Here is a 21,251-nt window from a genome sequence, read left to right on the forward strand (position 1 = left end):
GTCAAGGAGTGAATCAGAAAATTGCAACTTGAAGATAAAATAAGAAACAGGCTCACTCACAAAGCCTCAAAGGAAGTTAATAATACTTGTTGTACTGGAAGCTTTGTATGGAATCAAGCCATTTGTTTATACAAGTGGATTTGTTTCCTGTTGGTACTTGTTAGGACCACTTATCGTTCATATACTCATGCCCTGTATGAAGATGTATGGGCTGTATGTACTAGATATTAATGCCACTAGATATCCTGTGCCACCAATGCATGTTCCAAAACCACTGTGCCTTGAGTTATAGATGCTTATATGAACTCACATAGGCAGGTCATTTGTTTAAGTGACATTTTCTGAATACAGTCATTGTAGTAATATCTCACCTTGTAAATCACAAAAATTTGAATTTCACAAAAATATTAAGTACATGTTTGCTTCATACACAAGATTCAAAATAAATAAGAAAATGGGTGAAAAATATCTCCCACTACAACTCCACCTTTCTTTAAAAATGGAGAAAAATGAGATGATTTTTCTTCTTCCTTGAGTCAGCTATTTTGGACTTTACTAGAACACATAATGTTCTATAATAGAAGGGAAGCATTAGTGCAAAATGCCCTAAAGAACATGGATATCAGAGATGGGGAGGGAGCAGGAATTATGTAAAGAGCCTACAAAGCTTGCACAGAGCAAGGGTTGTGGGTACAGAAACTATACTAGGATGTATGCAAATGTCTGTAAATACTGAAGTTAGCGTTGACATACAGGTTCAGTTCTTTACAAGTAGCTTTATAACAAAATATTTTTTTTTCATCTGAAAATTCTTACTACTGTTCTCTGCACATCAGCCATTTAGCTTCAGCTGATTTCAGTGTCCTGGCAGCTTGACTTTGGTGTATGTACAGGAACACATTTATCCACCCTCCTGTAATCTAAACCACTGCCTGCCTTCACTGGGGGCCTTTGTGGCTAGACCACAGTCCACAGCTGGGGAGGAGATGGGGACTATGACAGGTGAAGGGGCCAATTCAGTGTTTCTTGATGGCCAGAAGGGCTTGTAGAGAACCTTGGTGGTATTTAAAGCTATCTCAGCAGAGCACAAAACAGCAATATTAACATTAGCAACCTCCTTCAAAAGTGATCTACACAAATCCCTGGAGATAACCCTTATTAGAGCAGAAACATGCAAATCACACTCCCAACAACTGTTTTTCTTTTCAGGTCTTTCTTAATTTGATAATGGCTAAGAGGTAAAACAAGTTTCTGAACATATATCTCTTTACACACCATTGGAATTTTAAATGTTCAAGAGCAATCAAAATTCAGCACACAAAAACAGGTTCATGCAATAAAGGCTAGGGTAAATAGAATTCCATAAACAAGTGCTTGGACTGAAAAAAACAGGGGAATCCACTGAACATATCTGTTGCAAAACTGAGCTAAGACAGTTGTCTGGGGATTTCTAACATATCAAAACAAAACAGGGTGACTTAAGGACAGTTTAAGCTTTAATTCTGGTCTCTAACTCTTGTGGCTTTTACTCAGACTAATGTTATTTAAGCATGGTTTATGTTGGCATCTTTTTTTGAAACACTACATTACAGAAGGGCTTGGAAAAACGATCCACCCTCCTAAAGAATATTCTGAAGCAGGAACACTGCAACATAGCCACTTATCCCTTAGATAGGTGAACTGCTTAGCAAGAGGCCAGATATTTATAGTTACGAACATGCTTGCTAGTGACTTCATCACCTTGAAGGGCTTTCTAGCCTCAAGTGAATCGCAGAGCTAGAGAAGAGCTCAGGTTGGAAGGGACCTTGAAAAACCATTGTGCCCAGCCTTTCGTGGGAAAGGGAGCCTAGATGAGATTATCCAGCAGACTGTAATCACCCTCACAAGACAGAACAAACATGTAATTTAAATTCTGTCACTGCCAATATGAACTCATACACTAGTGCACCAAGCTGGGTGCCAGCCTTTCATGAACACACACATTTCTGCACTACCAACCTTGCTGGTTTCCACCTCGATCCCCCAGCCTAAAAGGGAAGAGCTGTGGGCAGGAAGCCAGTACTACCCTATAAAAGAGCCACAACTGAACACCTTCCCATGTTTTGTGTTTTACCTGTGATCCATGGGGAAGCTGTTGTCTGGAATGGACTGGGATGGAGGGAGGTGGGCAGGGAAGACGCGGTCAGGCTTCGGGGTCTGGGCGGAGTTTGGGGAGGCATGGTGCAGCGGCGACACGGGAGTGCTGGATGGCGTCGGTGGGTTGGAGGGCCTCATTCCCACTTGTGGTTTCTGATCATAGGCACTATTAGTAAAGCAAGGGAAAAGCAAGGTAGGTTATTTTTTCCAAAGAAAGAAGAAAAAGCAAAACCATAGCATCTACATCCAGAAAAAAAATCACCACAAGTGCCCCATTTAGAAGCTTTTGATTATAGTTAACTTATGAACCTGTTTGGGGCAGAAGAATTCTCAACTTTACACTAGGAAGGGCAATGAAGAAGTCATGTTGGAGGCAAGTGATTCAGCACAGCATTTGCTTCTATGAGACACAGAAATGTATTTTTAAAGGACTTAGTCTTACAGTCACATTCTAACAGGAGGTATACAAAATACATAAAAGTAGAAGCACCTGGACTAGAGCACAAAGAGCTGACAGTGCCTGTCAAGGCTCTTTTTCTTTTGCACAAACCACAAAGTGAGACAGTAAAACAATACAGCCAGAGGGAAGTGATCTGACCCAGAAAAACAATGGTATGCTGGCTTAGCTACCCATACTAGGATGTCAGCAGCCTCTCCTGACAGGTTTTTTTACCCCTCTCTCTCTCAAACTGCTGGTCCTACAAATACATAGATGCTATTTTCAAGGGTGTCTCACATCAGGAAAGGACTTGAGAACACTTTGATCATCCCTGTTTCTAACCAGGAGAAATGCAGACATTAGGAATAGTAAGCACAAGCTTGCACGCTTTTCTACATCAGCTCCCTTAGCACCCATCAAATCCATCAATGGATTCATTTGATTTTTGAAACCAAAATCACTCCTTATAACTGGCAAAAGTGCCAGTCTTTTCCTTTTTTTACCCCATTCATATCCAAAAAGTTAAATGCTATAATGCTTTAAGTGCTAACAGTTTTCATACTACATTGATGAGAATCAAAGCTAGATGAAAGATTCTAAAATAGACTGAAATGTCAATAAGAAATCCTTCACTGCTGACACTAAAGGAAGGAGTGACATGTAAATGCAAGCAAAAGAAAGTCAATAAGGAATGAAAAGGTATCAAGCCCCTCCACCACCCACAAATAAATAAAGCTTTTATTATCTATGCCTATAAAAGAAGACAACTTGCTTTTGAATGCAACTAATGAAACACTGTTTTAAAAGGTAATCACCCAGGAATATACACATACAACATCTTCACAATTTGTCAAATACCTAATGTGTTGCTCACACCTGCCAATCCCTTGCCTGTTACACAGATCTCTCTTTCCTAATGCACATAATGCATTTTGAAAGTACTTTCAACACAGCTCACAGAAAACAAGATATTCCTTTCTTCTATTTCATGTTTGTACCCTGGGTTTTTAAACTCTGGCTAGCTCCCATGGAGGAGGAATGGAGGATTTGCATTTTGATGAAAAACACTGCTTTAAAATTATTATGTAAGTGTTTGACACAACTGTAAACAAATCCATCAGTGTTCATCAGCTAAATGCATTATCTCATCAGTCTGTTATCTGCTGAAGAGGTAACTTTTCTAAGATCTCTATTATGGTTTTATTACTCTTTCGTCAGTCCTCATTTAAGCCAGCAGTTCTCACTGCAAATATGCTCCTAATTACTTTACCTGACATTGTACAGGCACTTTTCCCCATAACTGAACTTGAATGGTTGCTCTTGACTGCAAGCGGAGCCAAGTTCCGAACATGGGCTATGGGGTTCCTTCTTGATTTTCACAGGGAGACCATGAAAAGCCACTGGAAAGAGAAGGAGAATGCAATTAAAACCCAAGTACAATATCAACAATTAGCTTTCCCAAGTAAGCTCGACATTGCTAATTAAACACATGATTAATTAAACAATTGTAATAATAAAAACAATATAGGAAATAAACATTTCAAATATTTCTTTGAGTGTCAACTGAAAAATAGACACCAGAGATCCTTCACATTGGCTATTATCGCTTCTATTGTTTAATAGAATGATGGCCAGCATCCCATCTCATTAGCAGGAAAATAACAGCCCACTTATATTTGGCTTAACTACTGTAAATGTTGTCAGAGGCAAAATACTTCCCAGGCACCAAATGTTTCTAAGTAATATCAGAGGTTGCTTTTAGCTATAAATGCAATAGTAGTCCACTTCAAAGAGTGTCACACAAACGACTCCAAAATAAATTTAAGATATATCAGCCTCAAGTGTATGATCAGTAATGTTTTCGTCCCACAGAATGCTTGAAAATTTGCAGTGAAACCCCTTGAAACTGGATGATTATATGCACTTTTAATTATAAATAACATCATTAAAAAATCAGAAAAAATGGTTTAAGTAATTTTTCTTAAAAATATACAAGATAAAATCCTGGCCTGACGAAATTCAATAGTAGATGTGGTATAGACACAAACAAAACAAAAAAATTCATACTTTTTAAAAGCTAAAAAAAAACCCAGAGGGGGTGTGACAGAAACGCAGCATTAATTAGAAGCATAAGGTGGTCTGTACTAAGGGAAAGGCCAAAGGTAAAGGCAAGGTTAACCAGCAAATTAGTTTACACCAGACAACTCTCCTTATTTCATATCCAATCTTAACCAAAATTAAAGCAGAAGAAAATTCAAAGTTCACCTGACACTGACAGACCTAAGTAAGTGGCTAGGAGGACAAAGGACTAAAAGACAGTTATGTAACAGCTTGAAAACACACCTCTCAAGTTTTAAATAAAATGAGGTTTTTAATGCATTTTTGAACTCCAAGATGCCTAGAATTCAGACATAATTTTATCACTTTGATGTTGTCACCAAAACACCATAGTATGAACATCACGTTCCAGCCTGACATAGACACTTGTATCTCCACAAAAATCCATGTACATGCAGCAGTTCCTGTTAGGGAATCTCAGCAAAAAGCCAGGCTATCATTATATACCATCAAGTTGCATCTTACCCCTTGTCTTGCACCTGAACTTGGGAAAGAAGATTTCTAACAGACTACATATCTTCTGATACTAATGCATCTGCATACACATGCCAGGGCTCAGTGGGGAGATAAATGAAATGCTGTCTAAGAAGTGAGCATCAGAACCACTAAACTCTGGCATCTGTGAGCAAGGTTTGGATTCCAGACTTTTGCATTGGCTTTTCTCATGGTTAGGCAATGTTCAGAGAACTCTTTCACAAATAGATCCTCTCATACCCTATTACATGACAGCTTCTACTACTGCCTTTCAGTTGAGTCATCTGCAACATAACACTATTCAATTTTGACAGGTATTTTCACAAAACTCACAAGAGTTAGCAGAAAACTGCTATTCAGCTATTATATTTTGTGGACAATACCACAATTCCACAAAAAGTTATGTGGAAAGATTAGAAAGGAGAAGCAGACAATAAAACATATAGAAATGCATATGCACAGCACAACAGCTTAGGAAACAGAGATGGAAAATGTGAACATCACAAGAAGAAAATAATTCTTCCTAAATAAAACTGTCTGAACTTGCACTAAAAAAAAGCACACATGGACTTCTTGAAAAATGATTCTCAGACTTAATAACATGGCAAAATGCAGCTCAGTCAGTTTTCCAAAGCAATCACAAAGCAGGCTGATATCCACTAGTTTGTTTCAGGACGCTTCTAGTGAACTTTTACTGCTGACTCTCCTTTGTATGTCTGGTCAAATAATGCCTGCATATACATTTAATGTATATGATGGGCCCCACAACTCTGGGACGCTGGCTCCAAAGCTAAGGTAGGCAATCTCTTTTAACTTGAATCAAAAAATAAAGCACAACTGCAACAAGACTCTTTTTTAAAGCCAGTATCACATATTTGCACAAAGGCCACATGCTGCTCTATTTTTTTTTTAATTTTTTTTTTTTTACTTTGCTACTTCCTTGGAGTTAATCTGTTATGAAAAATTACTTCCCTTATTTATTTTTAAATAACGGGAGTACAGAGACTCCCACACTGCAGCCCTGTGCGGAGAACTGGCTGGGTATTTCATCACAGCGCTGAGAGCCTGAACGTCTGCTAACAGGCAGTTTTCCAGCTCACTGGCACAGGCACAAGTGAAAGCAGCACATTCATTTTGTGCAATTTGCTTTACCTTCCCACATGGAGTTGGTGCATGTAAAAGGCTGTTAAGTACTAAATTATTCCTTATCAAATCACCATCATCTGGAGTCATGATCAACACTAATTAAATTACTTTCACTGAACACGGCTCCAGCCTGCTGCCTCAACTGCGAGGTACATTTTATTTTGCTTACTGTACAGTCCTAGCAAGGTACAGGGCACACTGCTAGAAGGCATCTCTGCTGTAGTTTTAATTAAAGTTTACCTCACCTTCCTACCAGCTTTATAAGCTAGGGTAAAGTGTATCAAATCAAGTAGGTTAACACCTTCACTTCATTTAGAGAAAGCATTACAGACCAAAGTGATTTTATATTAGATCTTTATCTTAACTACAGCCAGAAAGATAATGTAGCTGTAAAATTTAAAGCCTTCCTCGGGCAGTCCCCTGACACAGTCACCATGCTAAGCTTTATCTGTAACTCCACTTTTAAAGGTAGAGAGGAAAAAAGATAGGCTGATAAAAATACTTACTGCTTTTTGGGGGCTTTCTTGAAGGCTACTTGCCCTTTCAGGACATGTCTTAAGTGTGGCTGAAGATGACAGACTTATTTTAACTATACAATTTCAAACATTCAATGCAGTTTTCATACCATCACTGAAACCCTTTGCCCGTCACTTCTGATTTTAGTGTGACTCTCATTCTATAGTGCACCTATTAAAAGAATTTAAACATACACTCTTTTGCTAAACCGGATTTTATATTATGTTCTCAATCTTCTTTCTTTTGAGGAGAGCAGGGTTGCTTATTTATACAATCTAATTTTAGTGCAGCATACCAGCTACCAACACATTCATATTAACAAAATGACATTTTAAACAACCATCTCCTTACCACTTCTTTCTTCCTGATGGTAAATTCATTTTACTTAACCCCAGAACAAGAGTCTCAACCCTATTAAAGTAAGGGGCTCTCTGCCTTAATAATGGTCTTATTAAACAGTGACCAAGGGCCAAGAATTCATCCCGAGTGATTACTTACAGATAACTACCTCCGAACTTGAAAGGCAAACAATCCTACAATGTGTATTTAGATGGATGCCTTCAACACCTCATCTCAACTACCACGCAAAGTCAGGCTTACCGGTGTCAGAAACAGACCCTTGCCCCACAGACCCTGTCTGGAGCATCTCCAAAGCCAACACACAGATATAAGGCAAGCATGACTGCTGCCATATATTGCAAATTGATGAAGGTATAATAAATTACTGTGTGCATATTCTCTGTGCATAAATATGTCTATTTATATCTGCAGAGTAAAAGGGCTTGCATATTATACATAACGTGCTGCTGTACAGAACTAGATTTTATACAAAGCCATAATGATTTCACCCCAAAGTAAGCTCACATGTAACATGTAAAAACATGGGGTGGAACCTGCCATCCATCCTTCAGAAGTGCTATTCTACTTTGCTATCTGTCAACAGCCTAATCCCTGAACATTTTGTTCATAATAACACCCAAAGAATGAAGAACCACACCACTCAAATGAAGAACAATTTTATTAAGAACTCTGAAGTCAAAGGAGGAATTGGTTTGTCTCAGAGGAGTCTGATATGTACACTTTCTAGCCTGAGAAACAGGAAGTGTACCACCTCTGTACAAACAGAACTGAATCTACTTCTTTTGAGAAAGCCCTGAAATGCACTACATTAAGCAATGGCTTAAAATATTTTTCAATTCAAGAGGTGACTATTCAAGATGAAGAGGAAATTAGGAATACGTTATATGAAATGGCAAGTCATTTCTCCTTTGAACAAAAAGTAACTTTTTAACTTTCAAACTTCAGATTCCTGCCCAGAACACATGATAAAATCTTATTTTTTCCTTATTTCTGAGGAAGAATGGTTTTAAACATACTTTAAAAAGCCACGAAATATAACTGGTAATTCAGTGATGTTGGCTAATGGCAGGCAATGCTTACTCTACTGACCAAAGAGAGAAAGATGTCCTATCCACACTTGTGGGTCAAGAACATTTACTATAGGGTATAAAATCAATTGACAGCAGTTGATTTTGTACCACACTTGCTCCTGATAGTAAACTCTGATGTCTCCTAATTAATACTATATTCACACGTATTACATTTGAGGACTTTGAATACCTGAAGAGAAAAGAAAGAAACAGTAAGTCATGGCCTAAACACGCTGTTTCTGAGCTGTTTTTCAAATTTATGCTTTCAAATCATTCTCTAAACACAATTCTGTAAATAAACTCACTAATTTTGATCATCAATTAAGGCAAAATGGCTAATATGCAATGTAAGGTTTGAGAGATTTCTTGAACATATTTGAATACAGGGGACTTGACTCAACAGCAAGATGAAAAGACAGAAGACATAAAAATATTTAAGTTGATACCACTGCAACTCCAGGTACTAGCAACTCCAGACGGACTGAGGTGAACCAATATAATACTTGGTAAAATTTCAAAATGCAAGAAGGAAAGGCCCCTGTACTGATAAAGGCAACACTGTCACATTCTAAATCTATCTCTCAATACATACAGCAATGCAGCAGGCACTTCAGATACATCAGAGTCTCTCCAAGATTCTTTTCCAGTACATTTACTTCTGCCAAGCCCTCCCCTTCCCCCAACACACAAAAATCCATTACTAAAGGGTCTAATCTCAGCTATCAGCACAGAGTGCCTTTTATGGAGCCATTAAACCATTTCTCTTGTTTACAGTGCCTGAAGAAAGATGTGAATTATGTCTGTGACAAAACAGGCGATAACATTTCTAAACTGCTATCAAAATGCAAACTGAAATACACTTAAGGACAGGGACCCTAATTCCTGTTTTTGCCATTTTCCTCGCTCACTATAACTTAACAGCACTCACCTGATGATTCAAACAAACTATTTATGCTATAAGTACAACAGGTAGGCATTAGTAAAAAAAAATCTGCTTTTAAACAGTTTATTGAACAGTTCGTCAAAGAGCATAAAATGCTAGTTATGTCTTAGGTGATAGTAGTGACCTAGCTGCTCTTATCAGAAAACATTTTTAAAAAATCCAAGCACAACACTGTGGGTTCATGAGTCCTGAAATGCCTTATTTTTGCAACAGTAACCTTAATATTTGAATCATACATTCAGTAAAGGTATTTGCTTACCTTAAGCAACGAGCTATGAAACTAAATACTTTCTCTATAGCTTTCTAGGTGGGAATGCCAGGCTTTATATATATTTTCCAAAGAGGTTTCAAAAGTGTGCATTCAACTCATGAAACAACAGCCTTCTGCATTCCGGAAGGCATGTATTGATTATTTATTTCTAGATCATTATGACTTGAGCTTTAGACCTTTGTAGACATCTGCACTCCGAATTTCAACAATATGAATCAGATTAAAGACATCAGGATGCCAAAGCAGTGTGCTCTTTCAATTTCATTGTACTATATATTTTGATGAGAAGTTTTACTGGTAACTTTGAGATGCTCACGAGTGATCAGAAGCAGGCACTCAACATAGCTGACCATTCATTCATACTCCAGAGGTTATTGTGCTGCTGCTGGATGAGGTATGCAGCCTCGTATACTAACAGAACCTCCGGGAGAGTAAAGGCTGGTAATCAAGAATTGCCATCTAAACTGTTATAATGATTTTGAATAAAAAGCCTGTAAATACCTAAGATTGCTACAACTGAAGACAGAATTGACTTTAAGCATGGACGACTGAGGCAAGATCTGCAGTTGTTTTCACCCTACGTGATCTCTTGCAAAAAAACGCTTTGTTTCTGACCACTGCAAGAGCTGCAGAAATGAGCAAGACTTGAAGGCTGTGGACTGATTTAAAAGTGGTTGAAGAGATTACATTTACACAGACTCCACTAGGTTCTTCAACCATTTATCTATCAAAGTCACCTCTATCAGATCTTAGCTGAGCTCCAGTCAACTGGATTTCATTTAGGTCCTGCTCTCTGCCAGATATTGGAAGAAGTTGGTGACAAATTGGATATCTGACACACAGATATGCATCATCACTGTGGTTTCAGAGACTATCCTGGCAGTTTATAGAAAAGCTGAACATAGACAAGAGACCTGAACTTTCACTACCTTACAAATGAAAGCTGCTAGCAATGGAAGGGAGGGTGGGGATGGGAGTAATCTATGCATTCCTGTCAAGTATCTTTTTGAAGAAATACATGATCTTGATATTATTCTCCATTTTACCATTGCATCTAGAAAACTAGAACTCCTTCAAGATCCAGAATTTTGATCTAAAGAGAGCTGGGCTCCATCTAGACTCACCAAGTAGTGACTGCTCACCTGAAACAGTCTGCATGTGTGTTTGGGTATTGCTGTGTGCACACACAGAGTCAAATGAAAGTAAGCATACTGAATATGTAAGCATGTTTCTGCAATGATACATTACATATGGCCAAAATATGTGTAATACTGTGATAAAGAGCAGAAAGATTTTTTTCTTTTCAAATGGATATGTATAACTGGGGAGAAAATGGGTAAGTAGCAAGCAGAAGAAAGTAGAAACTTGTAAATGTGTGAAAAAGCATTCAATAAAAAGCTAGTTCTTATGTGGTAACCTGACTCTAAGTCCAGAAAAGAAAATCTCTGGACAGCCCTTAACACAGAGAATGCTCTGCCACCCCTTGTCTCAGTGCTCTTTCCCAGAAAGTGGGACTTCATCACTGGGCAGCACTTGGCAAAGCCGTTATATATGATTCCATCAATTCAGTCTTCGCCTTGGCTTCAGATCAGATCCTTCCAGCCCCTACTAGCTCAAAAGATAGAAACAGCATGGGACCTCATTTTTTGGAAGCTAGTTCTGAACGATGAGCCCAAGCACCAGCTTTCAAAGCCAACTGGCAAGAATAGAATACGTGGGCAAGATGGATCTATTTGAGAACCTAGTTTAACAAAAAGAAAATACCAGCTTTGAAGTAATCTGTCACCTTTACTGGAAAATATGCAACTACAAATGCACTTTAATAACAGTTAGAACTCATGCTGCAAAATGAAGCAAATTGCTTATTTTCTCTTCCAAACTAAAGCCTACAATATTGTACATGTCAATTAATGGTCTACTTGAATTGCATGAACGCTATGCAATAGTATAGCCTTTACATCCTTAGGGGGTGGGAAAGGATGTGGGGGGAAGGTAAAGAATAAAAGACAGCCCAAAATTGTGGGATTTTTTCCTCAAAGCCTACATGGAATGTTCTCAGATGACATGGTATGAGAATAGAAAAAAAAATTATTTTGAATTTGACTTAGGAAAAAGTAGCAAGTAGGTGAAAACAAACTGCAGCAAAAGCTGGAATTTAATTTTGTTTACAAACAAGGAGTTGCAAGATGGAAAATAACAGCCCATTTTCCTACAATTGATATTGGAAAATACTGGACATTAAGATCTACAGTAATGCATCCATCTTAGCCCGCACTGTTTGCTAAAATAACTTGCTCTTACTTTGGAGTCAGGTTTTTTTTTTCCTAATTTTTTAAGCAAAAAGCATTACAGATTAATGAGTAAAAGACAAAAAGAATGCATCGATGAAACTCAATTCTAAATTAATTGAATCACCTGTTCATTTCTAGATTATGTTAATTCTCTATATTCAACATAATTTTCCCTATCCTGACTATGATCTGGCATTAACATGAAGTCTTTGAGATTAGCACCTGAGGCCAAAAAAAGTGTTGAAATAGAAAACAGAGAAGAGTTCACTGCACCTATAGGGCACCAAGTCTGCATCAGTATCCATCAGGCAGATTTATACAAGGGCATTTATACACAGGGAAAAGGTGACCAACAAAACATCACTAAAATGCAGGCATATGCCCTTTCCCTGCAGGATACCTTATGTGACAATTAAACATTATGGTCCTGCCCCTGTTCAGCAAAGAAATTCTTCTAGGACCTTCTTCACAAAGGAAAGTAAGTGTCATTCTTTAACTGGAATTTTCTACAGCTTGTGTGCTAAGACACTAAAACGTTCTGCCAGTGTAGCTATTTCTGGGCAGCTAACCCAAGACCCGCTTGCCATGACAGATGTAGCCTCCCCTGAGAGGTGGAGGGGTTCCCAGTTAGTGTGGGAGAGGAAGCACAATATTAGAGGTTGTACGCATTCCGCTTAATAATTGGTTCACTTCTATAAATCCTCACTTTTAGTGCAAGATATCCCTGATTTGCTTATTTGTGGAGATGCAATTTCTGAAATGCTCATTAGTTACTGAGGGTACACCTGCAGCCTTCTGACACTGGAAGTCCTGAAGGCACCACTGAGATAATTCAGATATTTGTAGCCACTTTGCTTCTCATTTCAAAGGACCATGTCAGTCAAAAACTTCATAGTATATTCACTGAGTATATTCAGTATAACAAGTAAAAAGCCCACCCAAAAGGGTAAGCCACTAGACTGGGGGGGTAGGGGGAGTAACTTTCAGTAAATATCAATAAAAGATAACCTACTCACTAAAATGCAAAGGTAGACCAATTCCAAGGCAAACTTTTCCAGAGGCTTCTAGTAAATACCTAGCTAAGGCACTATAGGTCCTTTGTCATAAACTGACAGTGTATTTGGGCAGCTGCTACCTGGCTGAACTGCCACACAGTATTAGAAAACTGTCTCTACTCTTCTACCCTCAAGCATGGAACATTTTGGCACAATTGTGGTTAGTTGATCCCTCTTTGCCTCTATCCCCAAAAGATTTCCACTTTCCCACTAAGAATTGTCTGGAAAGTATTTTCAGGCAGCAGGAGCTGCAGTTTCCGACACAGTTTCTCAACCTCCAAAAGAAGCAATCCCACAGAAATGCTGTCACAGGCACTGTTTTATTCCGATTTATGTCCCCTTCCTGCAGTGCTCTCCTTCCTTTCCAGACAATTTACCTGTCCAGCTGTAGGAGACTCACAGCTGCAGGCAGTCGAGTGGAAAGTGCTGCCAGAGGGTCTCTGCCTCCTAGCAGGTACCTCCAGGGTAAAAGTGAACCTGCTGACAAATACCAGGGGCACTGGATTACTGGGAGGAATACAAGGAAATTTGCAGAACATTGGTGGGAGGGAGAAGGGAAGGATTAAGCTAGGAGGAGTGAACTGGCTCACTTTGATGTCTGAGGAGAGCAGGTGAGGCAGGACCAGGAGCTCTCCCTGCCCCCAAAATAAACAGAAGCTTAGGGCTCTCTGGAGGAGGAAGTGGTAACCTAATAAAATTAAACCAGCTGGGTTCTGTAGCAATTGAACTAAAACACGTGGATAGCTGAAGATGATTATAGAGAGGGAAAAAAAATTCCAAAGAATTTTTAATCCCTCTACATTGCATCTGCTACCTCCAGGTCCACACAGAGAAACAGGGCTGCTCTTCACCTGCATTTGCTTTGTTAAAATCCGGGGAGGAGATCGGGGCACTTGTTCCTACAGCTACTGATAATGTATCTGGCTCCAAAGGCTCCCAGGCACGGTGCAAAAAGAGGCAATCCACCTTTAGAGCTTCTGCTAAAGAGGAAGTTCTTAATGTAAAATCAAGTCTGGGAGAAAACTTAAATTGTATTCCTACCTGGGAATTATCAATAAAGTTAAATGCAAAGAGAAGAGCTGGCCACTATATCAGGGTCTGTGTGCTTTTCTGAGGGCAGGATCTCCATTTGCAGCAATTTTCAAAATTTAATTTGAATTGTGAGAGGTAATGGCTAAGCATTGCGTAGTTTCCATTACTAAAATACCCAATAATATCCCAGCATTTTACACATACACACACATGCACACTTTCCACTTCAGGTAACTATGCAGTTTGACATTTCAGGATTTAAATAGTTTTATAAAAACAAAATTATGAAGAAAACTCTGGAAACTATAACAAGCATTTTTACCAAACATAACAATAAACTGTAAAATGAACAATTTTGTATTTTCTATTTATTGTTTTAAAGGTACCATCACCTTGATATTTAGGAAAGATGCCCACAGCAGAAAACAAACAGGAACTGATTCTGCCTCATTTCACCTCTTAAGGAAAAGTTTCAAGTTACATCAGTATAATTATTATCTTTGTTGTTCTTTTCTGATGTATTCATGCAAAGAGCTAACAGCCATCTATAAATGTGAGGACCACCGATCTTGTTCTTGCAGCTGGCCAAAATGTGAAAGAAACTGGATTTAATTGCTGGTTCAGCCATAATCCAAACAACCAGTGTCAGAAGGTTGATTCTAGTTAGAAGTAGCTCAGCCTCAGGAGCCATAACCAATGTGTCAGTTTGTGTCCCTATAAAAACAGGAATATCCCCATAATACAAGAGCATCCTAATAAAAGATTATCCTTAAGGATAATCATGCTTGTCAGATAGCTACTCAAGTATATGCAAAAGTAAGAGAAAACAATAAATAATGAAATGGACCCTACATTGAGTGCTCTCTAGCATGAATTAAAGAACTAATTTAAAAGATTATTTACAATTTGTTTTTATTTTAGCGGCTCTCAATGTTAGGCACTAAAACTGAACAAAACTGCATTTTGAGATTATTTTTAATTCAATTTTGCCTTTAACAATAAGTATATATTCATAAAACAACACTAAGTCAGGGTAGTTAATGGGATGTTTGTTTACATCATGTGGAGAAAGGGACTGTCACCACTCTAAATACATGTGCCCTCCATGCTTCAATGTTCAATTTTCACAAATGTTCACCAGTAATAACTCTAACAGATCGCTTTTACAAATCATTCAAGCAAGGCTGGAATCTAATTCTCTACTTCACCACTGCAAAACCTGCAGTCTCCAGTGGAAAAGGTGCGGGCCACTGAAATAAGTCAACAGTAAAATTCAGCTCACAATTTTTATCACTGATTCAACAGGGAAACAAAGAAGCCATTGTCAGAAGTGGTTACGTCTGGGAACATAAAGTCAAGACTATATTTAAGTGGGCCGATTTTCAAAGACTCTTAGCAAAGTGCTCTTTCTGGAGCCAGTGGAAGTGTGACCACCTGCAACCAGGTGCTTGTGCTCAGCACGGATATTTAAGGCTTCTGCTGCTACTTAAAGCATTCCTAATGTATGTGAGACTCGCTGAACATACATTACTAATACACTTGCTGATGCTTTCTGAAGCCAAGCATTCCTAAAGTTTTATGATTATTTTATAAGGGCATACAATCAGTTACACTGACAATTACATGTTGTATTTCCTGTATGCATGTATACATATATATATATATTCACACACACACACTGACTATATAGACTTGTATTAATCCAGCTCCCAAATTCTAATGCAAAATGCTTGAAACTTTTTGTCTTTACAGAATACTGACAGTTTAAAAAGTCCTTGCTGTCTCCATTTCTCGTATTGCTTTGGCCATGTGAAATTTTTTAACAGCTTGTTAAGTAACGAAACATTGCATTCAGTTACAGCATGAAGACAAAGTATTAAAAAAGAATTAAACTGTTTATCTTTTCTAGGTATACATTATAAGCAGAAAGGAAACAACCTTTGAGCAAAGAGGATCAAATTAGCAAGACTGGGAATTGTTTTTGCACATGTAATTTTTCAAATGTCCTTGATGACGACTCATAATATATAAATTCAAAGACAAAAACCTGGCCAGTCAGGAACCTTCCTATTCGGTGACTGCAGGACTCGGCAGTAAATGTCACTGCTAGAAAATATTTCACTACATTAACTTACTGGCAACCACATTTGCTGAATAAGTTCATAAACAGCCACAGGAAAAAAGACAACCAGAAATAAAGCTGCTAATGATTCACTCTTTTCTAACATGCATAATCCTCAGCTTACAGAAGAAATAGATATGTAAGAATAAAGATATCCTTTACCAAGACAGTTCACTTCTCCATTCACCTCATCAAGGTCATACTAGAATCCAGGAACTGGTAAGAGTAATGTCTTGAAGACAAAGAGAATGAAGAATAAGTGAAAGGAAAATAATCCTTCTCGGGGAAAAGAAGCACATGCCTTGATAAAATAATCAGTTTTCCATTTACAAGTTTAGACTAGGTTTAGACCATTCCTAAAAAAAGAAAAACACTGATGACTTCTACATTTCAAAAGAATTAATAAATATAATCATTTTTGCATATTTATCAGCTTATAAATGGCTTCACTGCATCTACTTCCTAGTACTGAAATGCACAGGACCAAAACAAAAGGACTCAGAACCTGAAACAAGGGCTATTTTTCCTGTAAGCTTACAGAGGGCTACCTCTGTCCTACGTGACACAAATGTGTGTTAAGCATGTCAGTGCTTAACGGACGTCTTGAGGAGTTTCACTCTCTCCTCCTTTTTTTAACTGCTATATCACTTGAAAACTTCACAGCACTCTGTAGGAGAGCCTGATTTCTATCTCCAGTTGCTGAGGCAGCAAGCAGAAATAAAAAGATAAAAAAAATTATACAGACTGCAAACACATTTTATGTAAAGAAACATACGTGATATATAAAGTGGATGAACTCAGCTTGCAGACTGCCTCCTTATTTTAGACCATTCCAGAGCTTATAGATTTTCAAATCAGTATTTACACTGCTCTTGAAATACAAAACTCATTTTGCAAAAACACTGCATGGAAAGGAGCTTTAGGAGAATAAGGGTTTTGTATCAAAATAGAATCACAAAGACCCTTCGGTCTGCCTTGCTTGGCTTCAGTGTGAAAATACAGCTAAAAGAAGTTTATGCACATTTTAATACAACTGCCAATGAAAAAATGTTCTAATACGTACACATACTCCTGATGAAATTAACAACTGTCTGGTTTGTAACAGAAATAATGGTAGTCTTATGAAAATACTGCCATGACCACAAGTTACAATGTGAGGATCACTTGTATTTCCACAGACGAGACCTACACAGAAGGAAGGAGGGGAGACTCCCTCAGAGAGGAAATAGAAGGTTTTTTTCAAATCTGAGAATTCAACATTTTGAATAAAATATGTTTAATGTTTTTGTTTTCATGTAAACAGCCGTTAGGAAGTGACCTGACAGCCTTAAGAAATTACCATTTGAAAGGAAAAAGGTCTACATGCTTCATCTTTGATCTAGGAGACAGATTTATCACAGGACAGGATGACTGAAGTTTATTCATTAGCTGATAACCTTCACATGCAACCCGAGCCTTTAATCTGCAATAAAGCAGCAAACAAGGACGGGGCTGAAGGAAAGGAAACTAACTCAGCTTGGATGAGCAGGGACATGGCAGTGGAAGGGCAGTGGGCAGACAGGGGCACAAAACCCCGCAGGAAGAGCCCTGTCCAGCTGCCTGGGCTCCCCCATGCCCACACTGCTGGAGACCATCGGCTTCAGATTGGTCCTGGGCAGTTAAACCGGTCTGCATGAGGTGTCTGCTGTCTCTGTGGATCCCCAGAGGTACCTCCCCATTACCAGTAAAATTCTCATCACAGCCTGCTGGGCACTCTGAAAGAAAGCTTCCGCTTTAGAAGTTTTAAAAATCAAAAGCTGCGTTCTTGATGGGGGTCTTCTAATTTGTTTCACAGGGCTACTGCCACCACAAGTATTTACATAATCTGTGAGACATTACCACTACTGCAATCCCGGAGAATCTCAAATCTTTGCACCTTTCCAAAGCTGGAAATTTAGTATAAAAATACAAGCAGATAAGCAAATAAACAGAAACTGCTTATTAAAATCAAAGCAAGCCCACAAATTCTCTACTACTAAGATCACAAGTTAAAGGCATTACAGTCAACACTTTCCCTCATGGTAAAACTTTTTCAAGAATCAAGTCTTGCAATTATGGTCACAACTGTATGGCAGATTGAAATATTTCCAATAATCTTCTAGAGGAAAAGGAAGAAAACCAAAACCCTTATTAGCACAGACTAATGCCCATCGATGAGCTACAAAATGAGTTTTCTGAAAGACACCAAATCCTAATTTCTTTTGAATGTGAATTAAGGAAAAAAAAATAGGAAAAGAAAAAGGAAAGTTAACAGGTGGTAACAGTTTCAGTCCGGCTTTAAACAAAGGAAACAAGTGCTCAGGGATACAATGAAAGAAGCAAGGCTATCTAAGGCAACTATGAAGGGAGATAAGGTGGTCAGCATCGACTCCTCAGTCTGACCTCTCCAGCTCTTACAACAGCAATTGCACTGGACTGTCTTTGTAAAATGCTTTTGAGATCTCCAGATAAGTGATCATTAAGAAAGCTGTGTATCTCACAGCAGAGTGATACATGCATTTCTGTACCTACTTCAAACCAGAAACAAAGATGTTAAGCAACATGCCCAAGGTCATGCAAAGCTAAAGGCAGGAACAAACCACAGAGCCCGGACTCTCACAGCCCTTAAGAAAGAATCCATCACAGTCGGGCATGCACTAAAAGAAGTAAGCAAATGTCTCTGTATTTGACAACATCTGACCTATGGAAGGAAGTAGTTTCAAGACAAGTGGCAAGAAACAAAACACAGCTGCAGCAAAAGCCCTACCAGGGAATAGCTCAGCTCCAGGAATAAGTAGCACCACCTTGCAGGATATTTGTCAGACTGCCTGCTGTAGCTAGCACCACACTTACAGAGCTACACTCAAAGGTTATTTCAGACGTACAGACTCTAAATAAAGGCATAATAAAAGAAAATAAAATAAATCTCAAAAAAAAAAAAAAAACCAAACAAACACTGAAAAGATTCTGGTGTGTGCAACTTGCCACAACCAAAACGCTACCAACTGTAATTTCTAGAACATTGTGCACTACCAGGACATGACTACCAGCTGCCTATGAAGTGAATCATCACATTAAAAAGATGACATTTTTTTTTTAGTCCACAAAAATCTCCTCTAGAAGCTGCAGAATTAAACTATTCTGCATGAAAACCAAAACTAATACCAGTAAATATACCTCATTTTGACTTCAGTAGGCCTGTCAGAACTCCTAGTATGCTGGTGTTTTCTACCTTTATTGTGTGGGGTTTCTTCTCCAAAATATGTTAAAAGAAGGGGAAATTAACCTCTGTCAATTTCTCACCAGCTCTTGCCATACTAAAGCAAGCAGAAAATGCTCTTCTAATTCTGAAATTCACTTTTGAAATTTAAACAGAAAGAAAATAAACCAAAAGAAGCATTTTTAATATGGTAATGTAAAAAAGGAATTCCTTTGTATGCTGCAAATATATAAATAAATATTAAAGCTTTTCCTCATTTAAACTGCATTTGGAATATCCTACACCATTAGTTAAAATGACAGAAGAATACAGCTACCTGAAGCCTATGTAAAGAATCTCTCTTTAACAGGCTTTTAAAGATTGAAGCAGAGCATCTAAAAAGCACATCCCTGAATAATTTAAGATTCCTGGCATCTACATTGAAAGCGCCCCTTTACTAAACCTGGAGGAACAAAAAAAGAGGTAAGAGAAAGAATAAAGGTCATGAAAGATCAGTGACAAAATCACTACTAAAAAAAGTATTTTTTTCTATCTTAAAGTTTAATCAGACGTGGAGAAGCATGGATTTTTACAGCCAGCCCTTCCCGTTTACTGTCAACAGATGTGGTCTAACACTAACATTTACCCCTTGGCAGTGGTAAGGTAAGGCTGTGATGATCTCGGAAACAATACAGGAACAAAATAAACAAGAAGGAAGGAAACTGATCAAGAATGTGAAGCACAAGACAAATTCTCATTAACCGAAACTCCGTAGCAAATAAAAGCCAAAATCTAGAATTTATCATTAATTTTAAATACATAGCTAACACTTCAGGGCAAAAGAAAAAAAAAAGAAAACTCTGAAAAATTAGATCCATGCAAATACATATTATTAAAACAAAATAAACCATGATTATACTATTAAGACACCAGGCAATCAAGTTTGGTGCTGAGTTATCCCCATTCATAACCAGCTGTACCAAGGTCGCGTTACAATTCAGTGTGTTGTTGACAATACCAAGTTTTCTTTGCCAACTACATCTTTTAAACATCAGCAAATCCTACCTACTTCCTCTTGTGTCTGTCACAGAAACCATCCAAACAATGGGAGCAAGTAATCTTCACCTCAACAGCTATTGACTTCGAGCAAACTGAACACTTTATTCATTTTTGCTCCTGGAGTGGAAAGTCCTTGCTGTTCTACAGTATCTGAAAGCCTTGCCACTGATTACAACCAGTTCAGGATCAGGCTCCTCCTCAGTATATGAAAATGGACTTGAAACAATAGGAAACCTTATCTGAGGAAGTTAACACAGGTCACCCTTCTCCAAATGTGAATATTGACTCTACATGGAGGGAAAACCAGCTTAATTAGGTTTTATGAATTGGATAAGAATTAGGAAAAAGTGTCACATGAAGTATGCTGATTAAAAAACCACACCAAAACATTCACCTTTTTAGGGCAAACAGATTTTTACATCTTTGCTTTACACAACTTTTCATGTTCTCGTTAAAGAATAGTCATTAGGAAGTTACTTGAATGTTCAGCAAACAAGTGAACTGCATTATAGAAGCAGATTCAGAGACAAAACCAACCTGCCTAAAACAGAATTTTTGGGAAAAAGCCTGTACAAGATTCCTCACTCTTTCTGTGGAACTTTTATTTCTTGTGAGAATGAAATTGAAAAACTAAGAAAAGGACACTATTTAATATGCAATTCAATATTTTTCCAGTATAATTTCAAACAAAAAAAATCTTTTTTATACACATTGTTGCCTCTTAGAACTCAAGAATTTCAGTGCTCAAAGAAAGTAGAAAGGTACAAGAGACCAAACTGCATTTTGTTTTTCAAATTTCAGCCAAACAAGCTAGTTGTTATCTACTCTAAATTCCACTCAATCTAAATAAAATTACAAAAAGGTTCTTTGTGATAGATATGCCAAGTTAAAAATATTTAATAAAAGAGTAAGAGAAGATGGGACTATGATGACAAAAAATTACGGTTTGAAAGTGCAGTAAATAAGAATTACTAAGATTCTTATGGTAGGAAGGACCTCTTT

General features: G+C 38.0%; 1 protein-coding gene across 2 annotated transcripts in view; it reads right to left on the reverse strand.

The window, feature by feature from the left end:
* ETV1 (ETS variant transcription factor 1) overlaps nucleotides 1-21,251 on the reverse strand; it is a 66,222-nt gene that overhangs the window by 28,618 nt on the left and 16,353 nt on the right. For both annotated transcript variants that reach the window (XM_054273853.1, XM_054273854.1), the window contains 2 exons: nucleotides 3,846-3,975; nucleotides 2,114-2,302 (listed from right to left, as the gene is read on the reverse strand). In XM_054273853.1, coding sequence (XP_054129828.1) covers nucleotides 2,114-2,302; nucleotides 3,846-3,975 — 319 coding nt within the window. The remainder of the gene's footprint in view (nucleotides 1-2,113; nucleotides 2,303-3,845; nucleotides 3,976-21,251) is intronic.

The sequence above is a fragment of the Melozone crissalis genome, unplaced genomic scaffold, assembly GCF_028551555.1.
Source record: "Melozone crissalis strain CALT ecotype California unplaced genomic scaffold, PUWL_Pcris_2 ptg000016l_1, whole genome shotgun sequence".
NCBI lineage: Eukaryota > Metazoa > Chordata > Aves > Passeriformes > Passerellidae > Melozone > Melozone crissalis.